At 38.5% G+C, this 17,294-nt stretch overlaps 1 protein-coding gene across 8 annotated transcripts in view; it reads right to left on the bottom strand.

Moving 5' to 3' along the window:
* Window positions 1-17,294, bottom strand: part of LOC134743513 (tropomodulin-1) — a 268,940-nt gene that overhangs the window by 189,979 nt on the left and 61,667 nt on the right. For 5 of the 8 annotated variants that reach the window (XR_010128021.1, XR_010128025.1, XR_010128024.1 and 2 more), the window contains exon 1: window positions 14,923-15,188. The exons of 1 other annotated variant lie outside the window; for it this stretch is intronic. Coding sequence is in view for 2 of the 7 variants with exons in the window: in XM_063676994.1 (XP_063533064.1) it covers window positions 14,923-15,039 (117 nt within the window). In the remaining 5 variants the exon portion in view is untranslated. Of the gene's footprint in view, window positions 1-14,922; window positions 15,190-17,294 lie in introns of those variants that run through there. 2 more of the 8 variants (XR_010128022.1, XR_010128023.1) reach the window with 1 other exon arrangement.

The following is a 17,294-nucleotide window of genomic DNA, read 5'->3' as shown; positions in this document are numbered from 1 at the left end:
AAAGATCCAAGTTATAGTGGACTGGGAATATATTTGCAGGAAGTGAATTCCACTCCTTAGCCGTTCGTATGATAAAGCTGGATGCATAGCGCTTAGTACGAATCAGTGGCAGAGTAACGACGTAAGGGTGAAACGCAAGTCCGCGTCTAGTCCCACGGTGACAGAATGGAGATGGGGGGATTAAATTATGTAATCCCATCGCACACTCCCCGAAATGTATCCTGTAGAACACCGATAAACAAGCTACCTTTCTACGGTGTTCAAGGCTCTGCAGTCTAGCCTCTACTAATCCCGCATCTCCAATAAGCTTCCTAGCGCGTTTGTCTATGGAATCTAAGGCGGCTAACTGATATTTGGCGGACCCATCCCAAAGGTGGCTGCAGTACTCCATACACGACCGGACTTGAGCTACGTAAAGCTGAAGAAGCTGCCCCGGTGTGAAGTACCGCTTGACCTTAGAGAGGACGCCCAATCGTCTAGCTGCAGATTTGGCCAGAGATTCAATATACGCCCCAAAGCTCAGGTTAGACGAGATACTCGTGCCAAGTAGCTGAAGATGGTTGGATATCGGTACGGATACATCCCGGAAAGTAGGAGTCAGGCCGAAAGGACTCCGTTTCGCAGAGAACACACACGCCTGCGTTTTGGTTGCGTTGAATTTGACCAGGTTAGCGTCGCCCCAATCGGACACTGTCTTAAGTGTCAAATTCAGACGGTCCACCATAGCTTGTCGACAAGATTGGACCTCATCTTTTTTGGCCCGAGCATTGGAGAGGTATCTGTCCACGACAGTGCTATCATCGGCATATCCAAAAGTATCTGGGACTAGCATGTTGATATGTAGCAGAAATAAGGTCGCGGACAGAACAGAGCCCTGAGGAACGCCGGCGTTAATAGTCCATTGGTCAGATGTGTAGCCATCTAACACCACCCGAATGGAACGTTCGCTCAGGAAATTCTCAATCCAGTTGCACAGGCCAACTGGTATCCCATATGCTGGAAGCTTGCTCACCAAACTTACGTGCCAGACCCGGTCGAATGCTTTAGAGACATCGAGAGATACCGCAAGGGCTTCACCGTGCCTCTCAATTGCCTCGCTCCAAAGATGAGTAGCATGCACCAGAAGATCTTTCTTTTCTTTCTAAGATTTTTCTCGCAAGTGTGTTGAAAAACGCGTGTGCATTGGTCATTACACTCGCTCGCTTACAGCTCGCGCGCACAATATCGCCTCGTGTGTAATGTCCAACTTAGCACACATGTATCATAATGTACTATTTTAATACAGTTGCTCAAAAAGTGCTACTTTTCGTGGCTGTTTAGCGTGCGGAAAGTTGGTTTTCGCGAACTAGTGCTTTTTACTTTTCCATTTTTTTTTAATTTTTATTTGTTCCAATTCATGACTACTTATTGATGAGTGTTAATATTAGTATCCTTTAAACGTCGTAATCAACATAAAAACCTACTGTTAATGTAAGAATACGAAAAATATGCATATTTCATATTTTTTTACTTACCTCTTCATCATTATAAGTATTATAACACGTTTATTTTTTAATGTTGAAAAACCGTTCTTAATAAGTTGTCTGAATAGAACGGAACGCCTGTCAAAGAAGAGGCGTATTTTCTTACTGCAAGAATGTTTTAAGTTTCCAAAGGCAACATTCGATATTGTTTTTATAAATATACGATACACAAATAATCATAAATAACAATATTTAGGTAATAATAGTACAATGTTTTAATATTTACAATTGTTTCTGTCTTATAGAACATGCATTTGAAAAAAAAACTTTTATTGAAGTGGGTTCAATAATAATAACAAAATCTATTCTAGTCGAATAAAAGCTAGAAAAACACTTCTTCATAATGTCAATGATGTCACAGAATTAATAATATAAAAGTTTCGAATTCCATTCCTTACTTGTTGCTTTTCTTATTTTTTCGCAACTGTATTAAAAAACGTCGTTCGATACACGTGCGGAAATGTCATTACCTCACGAGGACCGAGATATCTTGCCACGAGCCGTAGGCGACTTTCCGCACTAGCATCGAAATGTAACTTTTATGGTTGTTTAATTGAGTATAATGGAGGTAGGGCATAGTGCACCAACGAAAGCAACGCGCATCTTGTACCTTACCTACTGCTCTGCAACCGCACATTGAATAGGTACTCAGCGAAAAGAGATGGTAATTTGTCAAGTTCAGATATTGACTTTAAATTAATACTACTCGAAAATAAAATCGGTAGCGCGACAATTCAACTCAAACGATTGCCGTCGTTGATACATCTGCACTGTCGCCGAGCACTTTTTGTAGGAAAGCCGGTTGGCCTCCTTATTGGCGCTATTGAGTAATTCTCAGTTTACTGGGGTAAACTTCGTCTGCTCGCTACTCAAAGGCTAAAGGTCGTAACGCAAATAGCCATTGCAGTCAGTTACGGACTACGAAGTCTGATAATGACATGTCCTATTGAAGATCACAATATAGTGGTTCGCACGAGGAAATGCCATATATGAATAGCAGGCGTGCGTGGGTGTGCGTTAATAACACCAAGCTCTAATTACAGGTGAAATAAGCGGCATTGCGTGCTTTGTTTTAATGAAAAGAGGTCTGTGTTATCATTTTATACGATGTGATTTATATACAACAGTATAACCACAGCTGAAATAGACATAGGTATGTTTTTGTTTACAATTTATCCCATGTCCAATTTATGTCCTGTGGGTTACTTTCGTTGTAACTAAAAAAACTCCCACTCATTTTAAATTTAATTAACCAAAAATTTGTTGTGGTCATATATGTGTTAAGAGACAAAAATAGGACAAGCTTAGTACGAGTTTGCTGAGAGGTCCTCCAAATTCTGTAAATACGAATAGGTACAATGAGAAAGGCTACAGTCTGCACCAAAAATATAGCAAATACCAGTCCTCTATGTTTTTAGAGATAATTCTGAATGTTTCCATGGCATGCGATAAGGTGAAAATTTTGGGCACTGAATTAGAAAATATTATTATATAAAATAAAATAAAAATGGGGGTTTAAAAAAAAATGAACAATGCTAATTAGAAAATATTATTATATGTATTATTATATATTATATTATTTTGATACTGTATATCACTCTGGCTAAAGTTTACCATAACTATCATCATTTTCAAAGTATGTCAAAAATGTTTTGAGAATAATTTTAAGTCGTTTGAGAAAAGCGGCTATAAAGAACCCTAAGTGGGTGTGACATAAATAATGGCGTCAACAAACCGGTCCCACGCAACGGGAATCCCGTACATCGACCACTTACATATAAACCTCATTCGCCTAACCCAACTGTGAATGCCAGAAAGCTTGTTGCAAAATTTTAACGACGTGGGCCCACAATGGTTGTATTCGAATTTTTAGTATGAGTTAATGTTATGCGCCTTTTCTGTGGACATCTAATTATCTTGCCGGACCCTGAGCACATGCTAAGCTCTTATAGCTTTTAATAAAAAAAGGGTTGAACATTCTCTTCTTATTAAAAGCTATACCATGAAAGCCTTAGTCAATATCGTTAACTTTCATAATGTTCACCGGAAAGATAAGACCCCCGTTTTCCCGAACGGTTTTGACCCCTCTATGTTAGCGAATTCATTAATTTACTGAGTTCTAGAATATAAATGCATGATTTCAATCTTCTCATCTTAGAGAAATCAGTGATTTGAAAATTAAGTATGACGAGTAAGATAATAAACGAATTGTTGTACAAAATTATACCTAATGCACGATGCGTAGCGTAGCTACCCAGGAAACATAAATATCACACAATAAACAAGTATTATCAATTAATATGCTTAATAACGCTATTATTGATCTCTAAGCTTTAATTATTAGGAATAATTTACGATATAGCTACTTATTTGACACAGAATAAAACCGGTTTTCCAATAGAAAACGAGTTGATCAAGGCTTCTAAAAAATTTAATACATAGGTAAGTACGAGTATAAGAAAGTATGGAGTCGAGTTAAAGAAAGTATGGAGGAATCGCAACATTACCAAAGCCACTAAGGTCAGACTCGTGCGAACACTTGTATTTCCCATTTTTCTTTACGCGGCAGAGACGTGGACAGTGCGCGAGTTGGAAAAGGGGAAGATAGATGCCCTGGAGATGTGGTGCTGGAGGAAGATGCTTGGGATATCGTGGACGGACTTCCGCACCAACGTGTCCATACTCCAGGAGCTCGGCATCACACAGCGTTTATCGACCGTAGTACAGTCGCGTATACTACAGTACTTTGGACATGTCTCTAGGCGAGATAACGACTCCATAGAGCGACTGGTCGTACAAGGCAGAATGGAGGGAACCAGATCGCGCGGCAAATCACCTATGCACTGGACTGACCAAATAAAGTCCGCAGTGGGAAACCGCGTATCTGAGTGTGCTAGACAGTCTGCCAACAGGGAGAGATGGCGGGAGATATCGTGCGAAGAGCTGTGTCCGCCTCTACTACCGATGCGGACGCCTCAACGTGACCACGACCGCTCTGTCAAGAGCGATACGACAGAGAAGAAGAAGAAGTACGAGTATAAGGAAAGAAAGGAAATGTTCCATATTTTAATGCAAGTATCTTTTTGTATATTGCAGTGTAACGAATAGTCGTATCAAATCGTTAATCGATTACAGCTGTGTTCCACATTGTTACGTCACAGTAATCGATTTTGTTATCGGTCGGACTCGTTTAGAGATTCCGGAAATATTAATTATGTTTTTATTGTTTTCCACAGAACTTCTGATATAAAAGAGTACTCTATAAGTACCTATTAATTCATTAGCTCCAGAACCTTTGGATTAAATTTTAGCGATACAATTTAAGTGCGAAAAGTAGGAAATTTGCGATTCGACCGAAGGGAGTGTTTTAAATCGACATGAGTTGCGAATTGTACCTATTCGCACGTGTATCATACAACGTTTTAGAGTACGTTATGACCCTTTAAATTTTCGACACAGGCACGTAAAGTGCTAATTACCGCACTAGTGTAGTAACTGACAGGTGTAAGTAGGTAGGTACTTACATTAATTTTGTACTGACCAGAGACGTTTGCAAGTGCATGATATTACATTTTTTTAATTAAAAGGAACTAAAAAAATTCACCGCTCCCAGCATTCCGCTTATTATATTTAATTTTTTTTAAATGTTCATATTGATATTTATTATATTAATAATAATGTACACATACATTACACGTCAAATTTCATTTCATTTATTTATATAATTGTCCAAAGCACGTTTGAGGCCCGGGAAAGGATATAGGATAGTTTTTATGAATCATTATCATCATCATTCCACAGACGAAGAAGTTAGTAGTATCTAAATATTCATTGTTTAATGCTTAGTACAGATTATATTTTATTGTTTACATATCTTGAGTCAAATGATGAACTAATGATGTGTGTGTGGTATAAGCGCTGGTGGCCTAGCGGAAGGAGCGTGCTACTTTCAATCCGGAGGTCGCGGGTTCAAACTCCGGCTCGTACCAATTAGTTTTTCGGAACTTATGTACGAAATATCATTTGATATTTACCAGTCGCTTTTCGGTGAAGGAAACCGGACTATAATCCCAACAAGGCCTAGTTTCCCCTCTGGGTTGGACCTGTTGGAAGGTCGAATGGCAGTCGCTTTTGTAAAAACTAGTGTCTACGCCAATTCTCGGTATTATTTGTTGCCAAGCGCACCCCAGGGTCCCCAGGCTTCCATGAGGCGTGGCATAAAGCCGGGATAACGTGAGGAAGAAGACATATCTTGAGTTACAGCAGCGCGAACTCCAGTGTATTTAAATTGTTATTTAGGCTCAACCTTGCGTACTATTTTTAAACGCAATAATTCTTTTTCACTTCCCAAAATGTAAATAGCTATCTCGTGCTTAGCATTAAAATCTATTTATAAGCCTAGATGCCTTGAAGAAGAATGTTGCATGGGCACTAACCGCGTACTTCTAAACTTTCGACTTTATGTTTTACATGGTAAGGTTCTAATTTGGTTCTTATGCCCTTATAAGGTTTCATTTTCGATGCAGTTTTAGTTGTTCATCCAATTTTATTTACGCATTGTTTTCTTTTAGCCCTACTTCCTTATGTAGGAAGTATAATTTAAGTATGTTCCTCTACCTTTTAGTATTGTTAGCTAGGTACTTAGTTGGTATAGGTATTTCGACTTTGAGAAGCAGGCCTACTTTGTACAGTGATCGCTTTACTGAAATAGCAGATGTAGAACTGTAAAATGAACGTCGGCTGTTCTATTCCCGGCACCGACTCTTAGCGTAGGAACGTTTTTACACGACTGCCTAAAAAAAGGAGTGTATTGTTTTTAGCGTTCATGTTTGTACGTACCTATGTAGTATATATGTGAGTTTGTTTATTCCACCATAACTTCTGAATGCCTTAACCGATTTGGATGTATGATCATCGTCCCGTCTCTTACGTCATCCCGGCTGACATAGGCTATGTAACGTTATTTTATTTTGCATTTTGTTAAAGTTAAGGACAAACAACAGCTAATTTTAATACGAAAATTACTATAGTACTTAAGTCATTTTATATCTGGGGGCTAAGATAATCGTTGATAGAAAAGCCAATCAAAACTTAACGTATGGAAATAGTCACGTGACTTTTCGTAGCATTTATCATGCCGTTGTCATCTTGGCTAGGCACCCTGTATTTTAACCTCTCGTATGACAAGAATCCTTGTCCGAGTTGACCGAGAATTTCTGAGAATTTTTTTGTTTTTTATTTTAGAATGGGTTTTTCTGCGACCGAGGTTCGAACTTCCGATTTTTGATCACTGCACACATACGAAAGGTTAAAAACAGAGATTACACATAGTGCCGTCTATTCTCGGCAGTGGTTCGCAGCGTAGGCACATTTGTATTTGCATTTGTTCGCAATTAGCACTTTTCTTGGCTGTCATCGGCCCGTCTGGCTTCGGACGAGGTGCCGACAGCTTGGAAAAGATTTAGCTTACGATATAAAGGCTATAGAGAGTTCAGAAAAGGGGCGGTCTTTCACTATAGCTAAAACACTTAATAAGTGCCCCCAACCCCTTAATAAGTGTATGTAGTTTAACTCAATCTGAATGGTAGTCCGGTGACCACAAGCGGGCACATTTTAGTTTTGAAATATAGGTATATATATTAAGTAGGTATAAGTATAGGTAATTAATTTTAAATGGACACTCATCCTTGCCATTGTCGTTATAATACAAATTGATAATTGATAAAAACAACATTAAGCACCACTCCTGATTTCACCCGATATTTAAAGAGCTACCAATACGTAAATAGTGAACAGTATTGTAGTCTACTAAAACCCCTGGTGCTTATTCTGATTTTAAAATCTGTTAAGGTTTTAATATTGATATGATACAATCGGTCACGCTGATTGGTGAGCGCGGGAGGCACTATCATAAAAAAACCAAAGCTTCACAAATTATAAAATACGTCTGTGCTCTGTAAACTATTGGACACGAAATGCCCCAACAGTTTGAGGGCGCGCGACCATCGACCCCTTTCCATTCCGAGCACACGAATCAGACATGACTAAACTATACGAAGCCGTGGAAACTCGTGAATGCTGTTCAAAGCAACACGCGTTTGGCTCGATCGGTATCGACGTACGCATTCCTTTTTGTTTACAAACAATGACTTTCAACGAGAGTTTTATAGCTTTTCATTTTACCCATTGTAGGTAAGTTGCAGTGCAAAATTACAGTAAATAAACATAGACAGAACAATTACTCGGTATCGAATGTTATCGTTATCAATGATTGAGACACTATTTAACACAGCTGTTCATTGTTACAATGTTTTATCGTTGCCTGTTTTTTCTGACCGAAGGACTGAGGTACCTACTACTTCTTAACCTAACCTGTCCTGCATCGTCAATTCGTGGTACTTAATTTAAACTATTTAAAGAAACCTCGACCGTCAAATGGCATAATGTAATAAAGCAGAGATTCGAAAATCGTCGTACCTAAATAGGCATTAAAAATTCTATTATGCAAGTTTTGGGTGAGGCGCTTCGTCAATTTCTATTCATTGTCGCCATGTCACGTACGGCTGTTTCGTAACTCTTTTCGTCATTTCTGGAGCATAGCTAAGTATGTATTTCGTATTATTAGAGTCAAAGATCCATTGATTGTGCTTCAATGGATCAATGGATCTTTGACTCTATTAACAAAATACATAGTTAGCTACGAAATTTTCTACTATACACATTGAGATGTGTAAGAAAATTTTACAGGTGATGACGCAGCTTACGGCTCCGTAGATTATGCGGTAACTTGAAAATCGATTGTCAAGTCGACGTTTGACAATGCAATGACCACAAAATATAAGATGCAGACCAGCGTCAGCTGTTTCGGCTGTCAAACTAGGGGGTACGTTTTTTTATTAGACTTTACCTCTCTATTACTTACTGAATGGCGCAGCGACCCAAAATGAGTCTTGGCCTCCGACACGAGTAAACGCCAGTTGTCTCGATCCTGCGCAATCTCCCGCCAGTTATCGGCTTGAAGATCGCGCAAGTCCGCTTTAACCACATCGCCCCAGCGATACCTAGGACGCCCGGCCGGCCTTCGCCTAACCGAGCGTCCCAGATATACCCTTTTAACGCCGCGATCCTCATCCATTCTTAGTACGTGGCCAAGCCAGCGGAGGCGGTGGGCTTTTGTCTCGCCGATAATATTGGGCGCAGCCACAAAATCTTCGATCTCGGCGTTTTTACGGACCCTGAAACTGCCATCTGCTCTCCTTACAGGGCCCAGGATCTTTCTGAGGATTCTCCTTTCTGCCACCAGGAGTTTATTTTCTTCTTTAAGTGTTAGTGTCCAAGTCTCACAACCGTACATGAGTATCGGCCGTATGACCGTCCACCTCTCTATTAGAATTAATATTATTTTAATAGAGCTAGAGATAGAGAGAAAATTAAATATGACCTCTGAGAGCCTACCGCAAAAATCTGATATACAAATTTCGTTTATCTGCCTCTCTAACACACTTACATATTCGAGCAATAAAGAAGCAGATAACATTATTTCTCTGAATTGAAAGTCGCACGGTTAAACCACTACAGCGTGCCGCCTCTTAATCTTCATACGTGTCATTTTCTAAATCCCTACTTTCTCTAGTAAATTTTCACCGCAACAATGACACAATAACAATAACCTACGCATCGTTATGTGTGTAATGACCAATGATTGCCGATCAGCTGGGAAAGTGTGAAACGTGGGAACTAAGTGAAAACTGTCTCAAAGCCAGAGTTGACAGTCAACTTCATGTAGTGATTGACTAATAAGCTCTCTTTATTTTTTAAATCAGTGTGTATTATTTTATATATATATAGGTATTTTTATGTTGTGCTTGTTCGGATTTACATAACTATTTCATATTTTTTGATAATTTCGATACATTGCGGCTTTTGTAGGTGTAGTAGTTTGTAGTTCTGTGTAGTCAACATTTTTAATTTCAGATCCATTTTGTACCTTGTCACAATGACAATAGTACGAGTATAAGGTCTCTAGTGGCTTTCATATTGATTGTTACTGTGTCAAGGTACGAAATAGGTCATAAATTAAAATCTTCGTCCGTACCTACTTAGTCGGCAATGTGTCGAAAATCGCAATAAAATAAACGTCTGTTTCGCTTTCATTATAAGTTGCTAAGTAGCAATTAAATACAGATTATTTAAAGCGTAATTGTGGACATTTACTTGAACAAAGAGTAGGTAGGTATAAAGGGCTTTTTCTCGTGCCAACTAATAAAGAATACAAAGGGCTATAATACTCGTACTGCCCATCACGCAAGACAACCGTATGTGACATTTGAAAGCAAGTTAAAACTTGGAATACTTACCTATATTTAATATATTGAATTAATACCAAGTAACTTGTGGGCCACCACCAATTGGTCCCCATAAAATCGATCCCGGGGTAGCGGCAACCTCGTCGACTGCGTTGGCGAGATGATCCTATGATTTAGGAACTGATGGGATACGGGTCAAGACCGGGAATACTGGTAAATAAACCAAGAGTTTAGAGTACAGTAAACGATTTTTCAAATGTCACTTCCGGTCATTATGCGTAGTGGCTAGTTTGTTTCAGTATATTCATCATACTTGTTAATAAAACGTCTAGTGTATTTTGGTGCTCGTTTCGGCGAACGGGATTCATGCAGTTGTTTGTTAACAAGGCGGAAATTGCAAGTGCCGGGCTGCATACAAAATCTAATGCGTAGTGTATATACGCATGCGTAACAAGGTCCTGCATTTGACAAGTCATTGTGAGGTTTCCGTGTGGCAATTTTATTGCTGACTTGTGTCCAGATTCAGACTTGCGCTCACGCTCATGGGCAAGAAATGATTTGAAATACCTAAGGTTTACTTTGTGTAGTTTTACCTCTAGGTCTGTGCTCTAGGTTTAACTCTGATACAAATAAAGTATGTACAAAATATAAGCTTGTCGAGCGCGTGACTCACGGTATAGTGGTTTCAGTCGGACGCTTTTAGATTGTACACTGCGAATTTTCATCGTAAAGCGGTTTCGTTCTGTCTTTTTACTTCCTTTTTGAGCAGATTACGGATTTAGCTTCTATATAGGTAATTAAGAACAAAGGAGACTTGTTCTGTAGAGAATAAGCGCTATTTTTATTGTAAGAAAATTTTACTTTGTCTTACGAACGCTGTAAATGATTTAGCTGATAATTTAAAAGCCAAACTTCATGTTCCAGTATTTTTCTACAATTTCTGATTAATAGTCTTTTATTTTATAGAGAGGGGAAGACTGATGTGGTCATGGAATGGATTCAATAAAAAAAAATCTTGAGGGCTGCAATGTTTTTTAAACCGACACGATACGTCAAACAGGCAAAGTGGAAGGAAACGACGAGGAAAGCACCAACCACCATCAGAATTGGGAATAATAATTGCCAAGGGAAGGTGTGTTTTGTTTCCCATTCAGAGTTTCCTTCTCGAAACACCTACTAAAATCGAACCAAGCTAACTCTGCATAGCATTTTCAATTACAAAGTGTGGAAATATCATCATTAATATAAAATTTCTATGAAAATATGATGTTTATCATGACACTTAACTCTACTGACACTAGATCACTTTATTTTGTTCAAATCGCTGCAAAATTAGCTTAGACGGACTCAGTAAGAAGCCTTGGGCCCTGACTCTGAGGGACTACAATGAAACCACGTTCGACGTGTTGCCTCCCTGTCACACTTACGTACTATTTACAATTTACAATTGCGACAGAGACGCAACACGTCGAACGTGGTTCGCGGTAGGCCCTCTGCAGTGGACGTTCATAGTCTGGAGATAATAACGATGATGACATTCCAAATTCGTTGTGTATTAAGCTCTAAGTTTACGATATACCGAACTAATAACGATTTCGCAAGAAAATGGCATCGTGCTTTATCTAAACAGCACTCGGCTACAACTCCATTGTCTGAGGAACAAAGGGTCATTCTCCGCTGAGGTAGCATTTACGAAGTACTTACTCTCATATGGCAGACACATACTTACGTTGTGATAGAAGTGGTTGTGTTATTTAATGAGCCATACACCCGCAACAACCTTAATGCACCCACCATTAAAGTAATTGTTCCCTATCAACTGGAACCTATATGGATCTGCATATAGGATAGAAAGCTTTAGTAGCACCAGGCATACGCCTTGCTATGTAAGATATGATAGCTCCAAGTTCTCAACTCCATTAACTATCGATAGAGAGGCAACTCTCTCCCCTACGAGATAATGAAATGTGTTGTCTCTAATAGGCTCTACAGACGTCATCGATAATTGCATGCGATTTTTGATACGTTGCCGATTACTGAGATGTAACTCTCGATCAAATGCCGCTATGTATCAAAATCGCGAGTATTGTAGACCCATAGAACAAGGTAGTTAATTCAACATTTAACTGTAAATCCTTGGAGTATAGACTCGTTGGTATGAAACTCCTTAATATCAAGCATTCTCCTGCAGCACCACCGCACCAGGGCGTTTATCTTTTGCCTCTACTTTTACTCTTCTCTTCTTCCTCGCGGTGTCCCGGCATTTTTGGGGTCCGCTTGACTAATCCCAAGAATTGACGTAGGCACTATATAATTTTTACGAAAGCGACTGCCATATGATCTTCCAACCCAGAGGGGAAACTAGGCCTTATCGGGATTAGTCCGGTTTCCTCACGATGATTTCCTTCACCGAAAAGCAACTGGTAAATATCAAATGATATTTCATACATAAGTTCCGAAAAACTTATTGGTACGAGCCGGGGTTTGAACCCGCGACCTCCGGATTGAAAGTCGCACGCTCTTACCGCTAGGCCACCAGCGCTTTGCCTCTACTTTTACTACTAATTTAGAAAAACAACGTGCTAACGATGATCACTGTCTTTGTTCTCACGGGCATCAGACACGACTATCAACACCTCACGATTCACGATCCAACATTTGCCTCATGAATACGTTCGTGCATGGGCTGAATAAGGCAATTTCTTCAGTGCCACGATTTCTATCGGCCTTAATTGATTTGCTAAAATGTTAACAATGTTCATTTGTAGATTTTGTTATCTAGCGGATCATATTTCTTAATTCATAAGTTAGTAAATAAAAATAATTTAAATAGGTACCTATCCTAAATACGTTGGAGTACCTAGCCATGAACTATGCAACAAAACTAGGATTAATATGTCAATCCACTGATTTAAGGTTCAAAATTGTGACGCGTGTAGGCCTTGACAAGCATTTTTATCGATATCGACAGTTAAAATAGATTTTTTATTTTAAAAAACCCATTGCAAAATTTTAATGATTTCTTATTTACCTGCCTATTGTAGTTGTGTAGGTACATTTCGTAAGGTGACAACCAAAACACACTAATTAGGTACTAAAAATAATTAAACAAAAATCAACCTTAAATTGGTACTAATGCGGTTCACTATTATAGCTATGAACTTGTAGTCGTAATTAGTGAGTTTTGATTTTTAAAGGTGAATTTTTTAAAATGGCTTGTCTTCTAATTAACTATTCCGTGCCAATAAACCTAACCTGCTCAAGAATTTCCTGAAGCAATACCCATTCATACTTCGCTAGGGATTATGGAAATATGAGGCAAGCTGGTTGTCAAGTTACCATACAAGGCATCTAGACTGATTGGATGATCTCACATCTTGAGGTTGATGACCCTAGCAAAAAACCTCACACTATTACTGTGCACAATTCATGAACAGGAATAGAAAACAATTATGTCCATGGGAATCAATAAGAGAATAACGGTATTACGTTGATCCAGTGGCGTTCATATTTCGCGTTTTATCACACCTAATACTTAAGTACTAGTTAAATAACATAAAGAAATTCACAAAAATACCCCCGTGAATAAATATTGAACCTTTGTTTTATTGCTACTTAAAGCTTTATGACCTTGGGGATTCCTGGACCAGCGTAATAATATTTTTCGTAGTTTTAGGATTTTGCAGCATTTATTTAGCTTACAAGGAGAGTTTACAAACTCGAAAATTACTTATGGTCTGGATATGATTAGATTGATTAGCTCTACAGGAACAGAACTGGTGTAATTTATGGAATAAAAATATGTTTAGCACCATATGATGCTATTCTAGTATTTTTTTAGAGATACTATTAGTATATAGGCAGGTAGTATTACTATATAGGTAGTATGTCGTGAGTATTTTTTTTATAATACAACAACGTCCCGTTCTACACGTCAATGGAGGATGTTGGAAGCTCATAATTATATATTTCCGAAGCATTTCACCTACGTGAAGCATGAAGCAACAAAGCAAACAAACAAATTTGACACGCTGCGTGTGCCAAGAAGGAGACGCAAAGCAAATTAACATCTCACGCGTGATAAAAATCGACGTAGTACATTGACGATTTCTGATAGTTATCGGCAAAAACGTTGGCGTTAGAATGTATGTAGGAAGTGTTATCAGAGATACATTATTTTGTTTGTTTTTAAGAGGTTTTTTAATGATTGTCGTCATGAAGTTGTTGAAAGTGTAGTTAACAACTTTTGTAATATGATATTCGGGACATTGTTAATAAAATAAGAACTTAGGCAACTAAAATAAAATGTTTTTGTAACGTTATATTAGACCAATTAACGCTTTTCCCAACCGAAACCGAATGTTTGCCTCCAAACATTTGGCAACAGAGGTAAATTTATATCAAAACACGATTTGCCAAGTTTTTTTTAAAGATATTTTTAAACATCAGTGAGTTTATTCATCAGTTGACATGACATGTTCGCCTTAACCTTGGGGAGCTGGTTCATATCAGCATTGCATAATGACGCCCGTGACACGCTCGACGCTGGAACTGTCCAAAATAAACAGCTCAACACAATACAGGATATCTAACTCCACGACGTGTATTACGCAGAATGTGGATAAAGTCTAGACAGTTTTCGCAAAGGTTTGAGTTAAACGAGGTGAGGAATGCATGAAATACGAGCGACGAGACGGAATGTTTGTTTCTGGAACTTATTACTTTTTCCTAATACTTTGGCAAATACAAGAGGTATTTAGAGCCCACGTACCTAGGTTTAATTTTATTGCGCTTTTGTAACCGAAAAGATAAGTCACCAATTAATCTCAGTCGAATAGAATTATTTCGTTTTATTTACGAAACCCGAATGCGACTGCCGGTCGGTGGAATACGTGGAAGCGAAAATACACCATCGGTTCGAACGTACCGTCCCTAGGGGAAATACAGGGGTAAATTAAAGCGCTTCTTCTAAATCACAATAATTTAGTTATTAGCTGTACTTTTAAATGTAGCCCTATATTTTTGTAAATAATACTCTCTTCACAAGAAATAAATACCCATAGCGCCGACCGCGACCCGTCATTTGAACTTACTCGTGGAACTGTCCTCTTTGTCTTGGTAGTGGTGGTGACCGTTTCCACGGTTTCTACGGTCTCCTCCACCTCTCCATCGCCCTCGGGCTTGTTCCACGATCCGAAGATTTCCGTCATATTTATGTATTAATTCACCCACACCACTAAGCTCACAACCTTTTTGATACATCAATCGCACTAATCACTTTTCACACACACGTAGCACATTTCTATTTAAACCGAAAGAAAAAAAAATGACCTCTGTGTTTGTAATTATAAGGTATTAAGCACTTAGCACGCCGGTGATATTTCGTTACAATTATATCTGATCATAAGCCGCTGCACGGCGGATACGGCCAGAGCTGTTACTTTACAAAATCCTACTGGAAAACTGAAATAACCGCCGCGAACAAAAAGCACCAGCCAAAACATTTCACGTGGAAGATTATTATTAGTTGGACGGTCTAGCCGAGAGCGCTAAGTGCGACCTTTAACATAAATCCTGTTGGATATTTCCTTATTATTCACATTTTGAATTCATTATAATCATCTCAATTATTTTCTTTGTAATCCTGTAGGCGCTTAAAAGAGCTTACCGTGACACAAATGGTCTTTGTAATGGTTGGGCTGTCACGTCTGAATTACTCTGAATGGTTTGTTAATTTCATTAAACGCTCATTACTTAATAAATAAAATACTAATCAATTCGTGCAATGTTTCGTCTCTTTTTGTCCATTTTGCCCGATGTAAATGCAAATTGGCTCAATTTCAGATCTCACAATTTTATGATTGCTACATTAACACACGCATTTAGCTTCAGTAAAACGTTATGTTTTGTTTAACTTTAGTTTTTATATATGTATATGTGTTCTGTTAATATGTAGAGATGTATCTAGATATGAAATAACATTAAATATTAGTGTTGTTAACACATTTATTATTGTTAATGCAGTAAGTGATTTTATTATTTGATGGTCACTAATTTAAACAATATATATAAAAAGTGTAAACTAGTATACCATACATATACGAACGGTACATACTCGTACGTAGACAACGTTGTGTTTCAAAATTAGATTAGGTGCGATTAATAATGTATGTTATTCTTAGTAAGTAGAAAATAATACTTAAACTAGACTTCTTCATAAACTGACCTTCCTTATACTAGAATCTTTTACGTCTGAGTTAAGTTGGCGCTGTTCATAGATAATATGGACCATCTGGTACCTTCTAATCGGAACCCTCGCTCCGATTAAAATCTTTATTGTATGCCGCCATCCAAGAGCAGCGTCGGCGTTAGTTGCTGACAGCTCCCCTACTTAATATAAATACCCGCTCTTACACTCCGCGATAAATCCGAAGCAGTATTATGAACCGATTTGCTATTTTACCCGCTTATCGATTAGGTGCACTATAGAACTGGCACATCACTAAAGAGTTCCTGGTAGCGAACGAGAAGAAAATATCGTCGTGTAAACATGAGGTTTAATAAAATGTATTCGCATATTTTTAGGTTATCCCGCCATATTTTTAGGATATTGCTGAGTAATTTTTATGCATAGGTAATTTTTAGAGCGGAATGTTTCAGTTTGAATTTGTTTTGTAAATAAAACAGACGGATGGCGGTTAAATATGGGTCGTGTTTCTAAAAGGTGAGGGGGTCAACCAACTTTGAGTGGAATCGCATGGATGAGTGAATTCGACAGTATGTTTCCTAGCTTGCTCTTTGAAGAAACGGGTGTAACCACCTATACGCTTCGTTGATGCAATTAACATTTACGCATTAATGCCATTCTCTATTACTTAGAATACACTGATCTTCTGCTTCAGCAGGGTTCTACCAATTAGATAATTCAAAGTTATCACATAATAGGTAAGTTGATGTTTAAATACCGTCAAAAACTCTCTACTCTAGTTTTGTCAAATCTGAAATCCAGAAGCCGGCAAACCTCTTTTATTGTATTTGATTTGGCCGGATCCGCATTACTTGTGAAGGAATCCTGTGTCTCCCTATTCCTCCCCTACTCTCTAAGTGCCCTAACTCCTGTTACACTTCCCTGTTCTAAAAATAGCTAGGATCCTAGAAATAGTGTGGTCTAAAACGGGTTTTAAAGCCGACCTAGACCACATCTCCAGCTGCAACTTAGTTGCACACCGACTGCACAGCTTCTATGCAAGTTGCAGTTACAATGCAATCCATATTCATCTCGACCCTAAGTCAAGTAAATTGGACACTTTTTAGGGTTCCGTACCCAAAGGGTAAAAATGGGACCCTATTACTAAGACTCCATTGTCCGTCTGTCCGTCTCTCTGTCTGTTACCGTCACCAGGCTGTATCTCATGAACCGTGATAGCTAGGTCAGTTGAAATTTTCACAGATGATGTATATCTGT

Source organism: Cydia strobilella, chromosome 8, assembly GCF_947568885.1.
Source record: "Cydia strobilella chromosome 8, ilCydStro3.1, whole genome shotgun sequence".
In the NCBI taxonomy this organism is placed as follows: Eukaryota; Metazoa; Arthropoda; class Insecta; order Lepidoptera; family Tortricidae; genus Cydia; species Cydia strobilella.
This window is presented reverse-complemented; position numbering and strand designations above follow the sequence as displayed.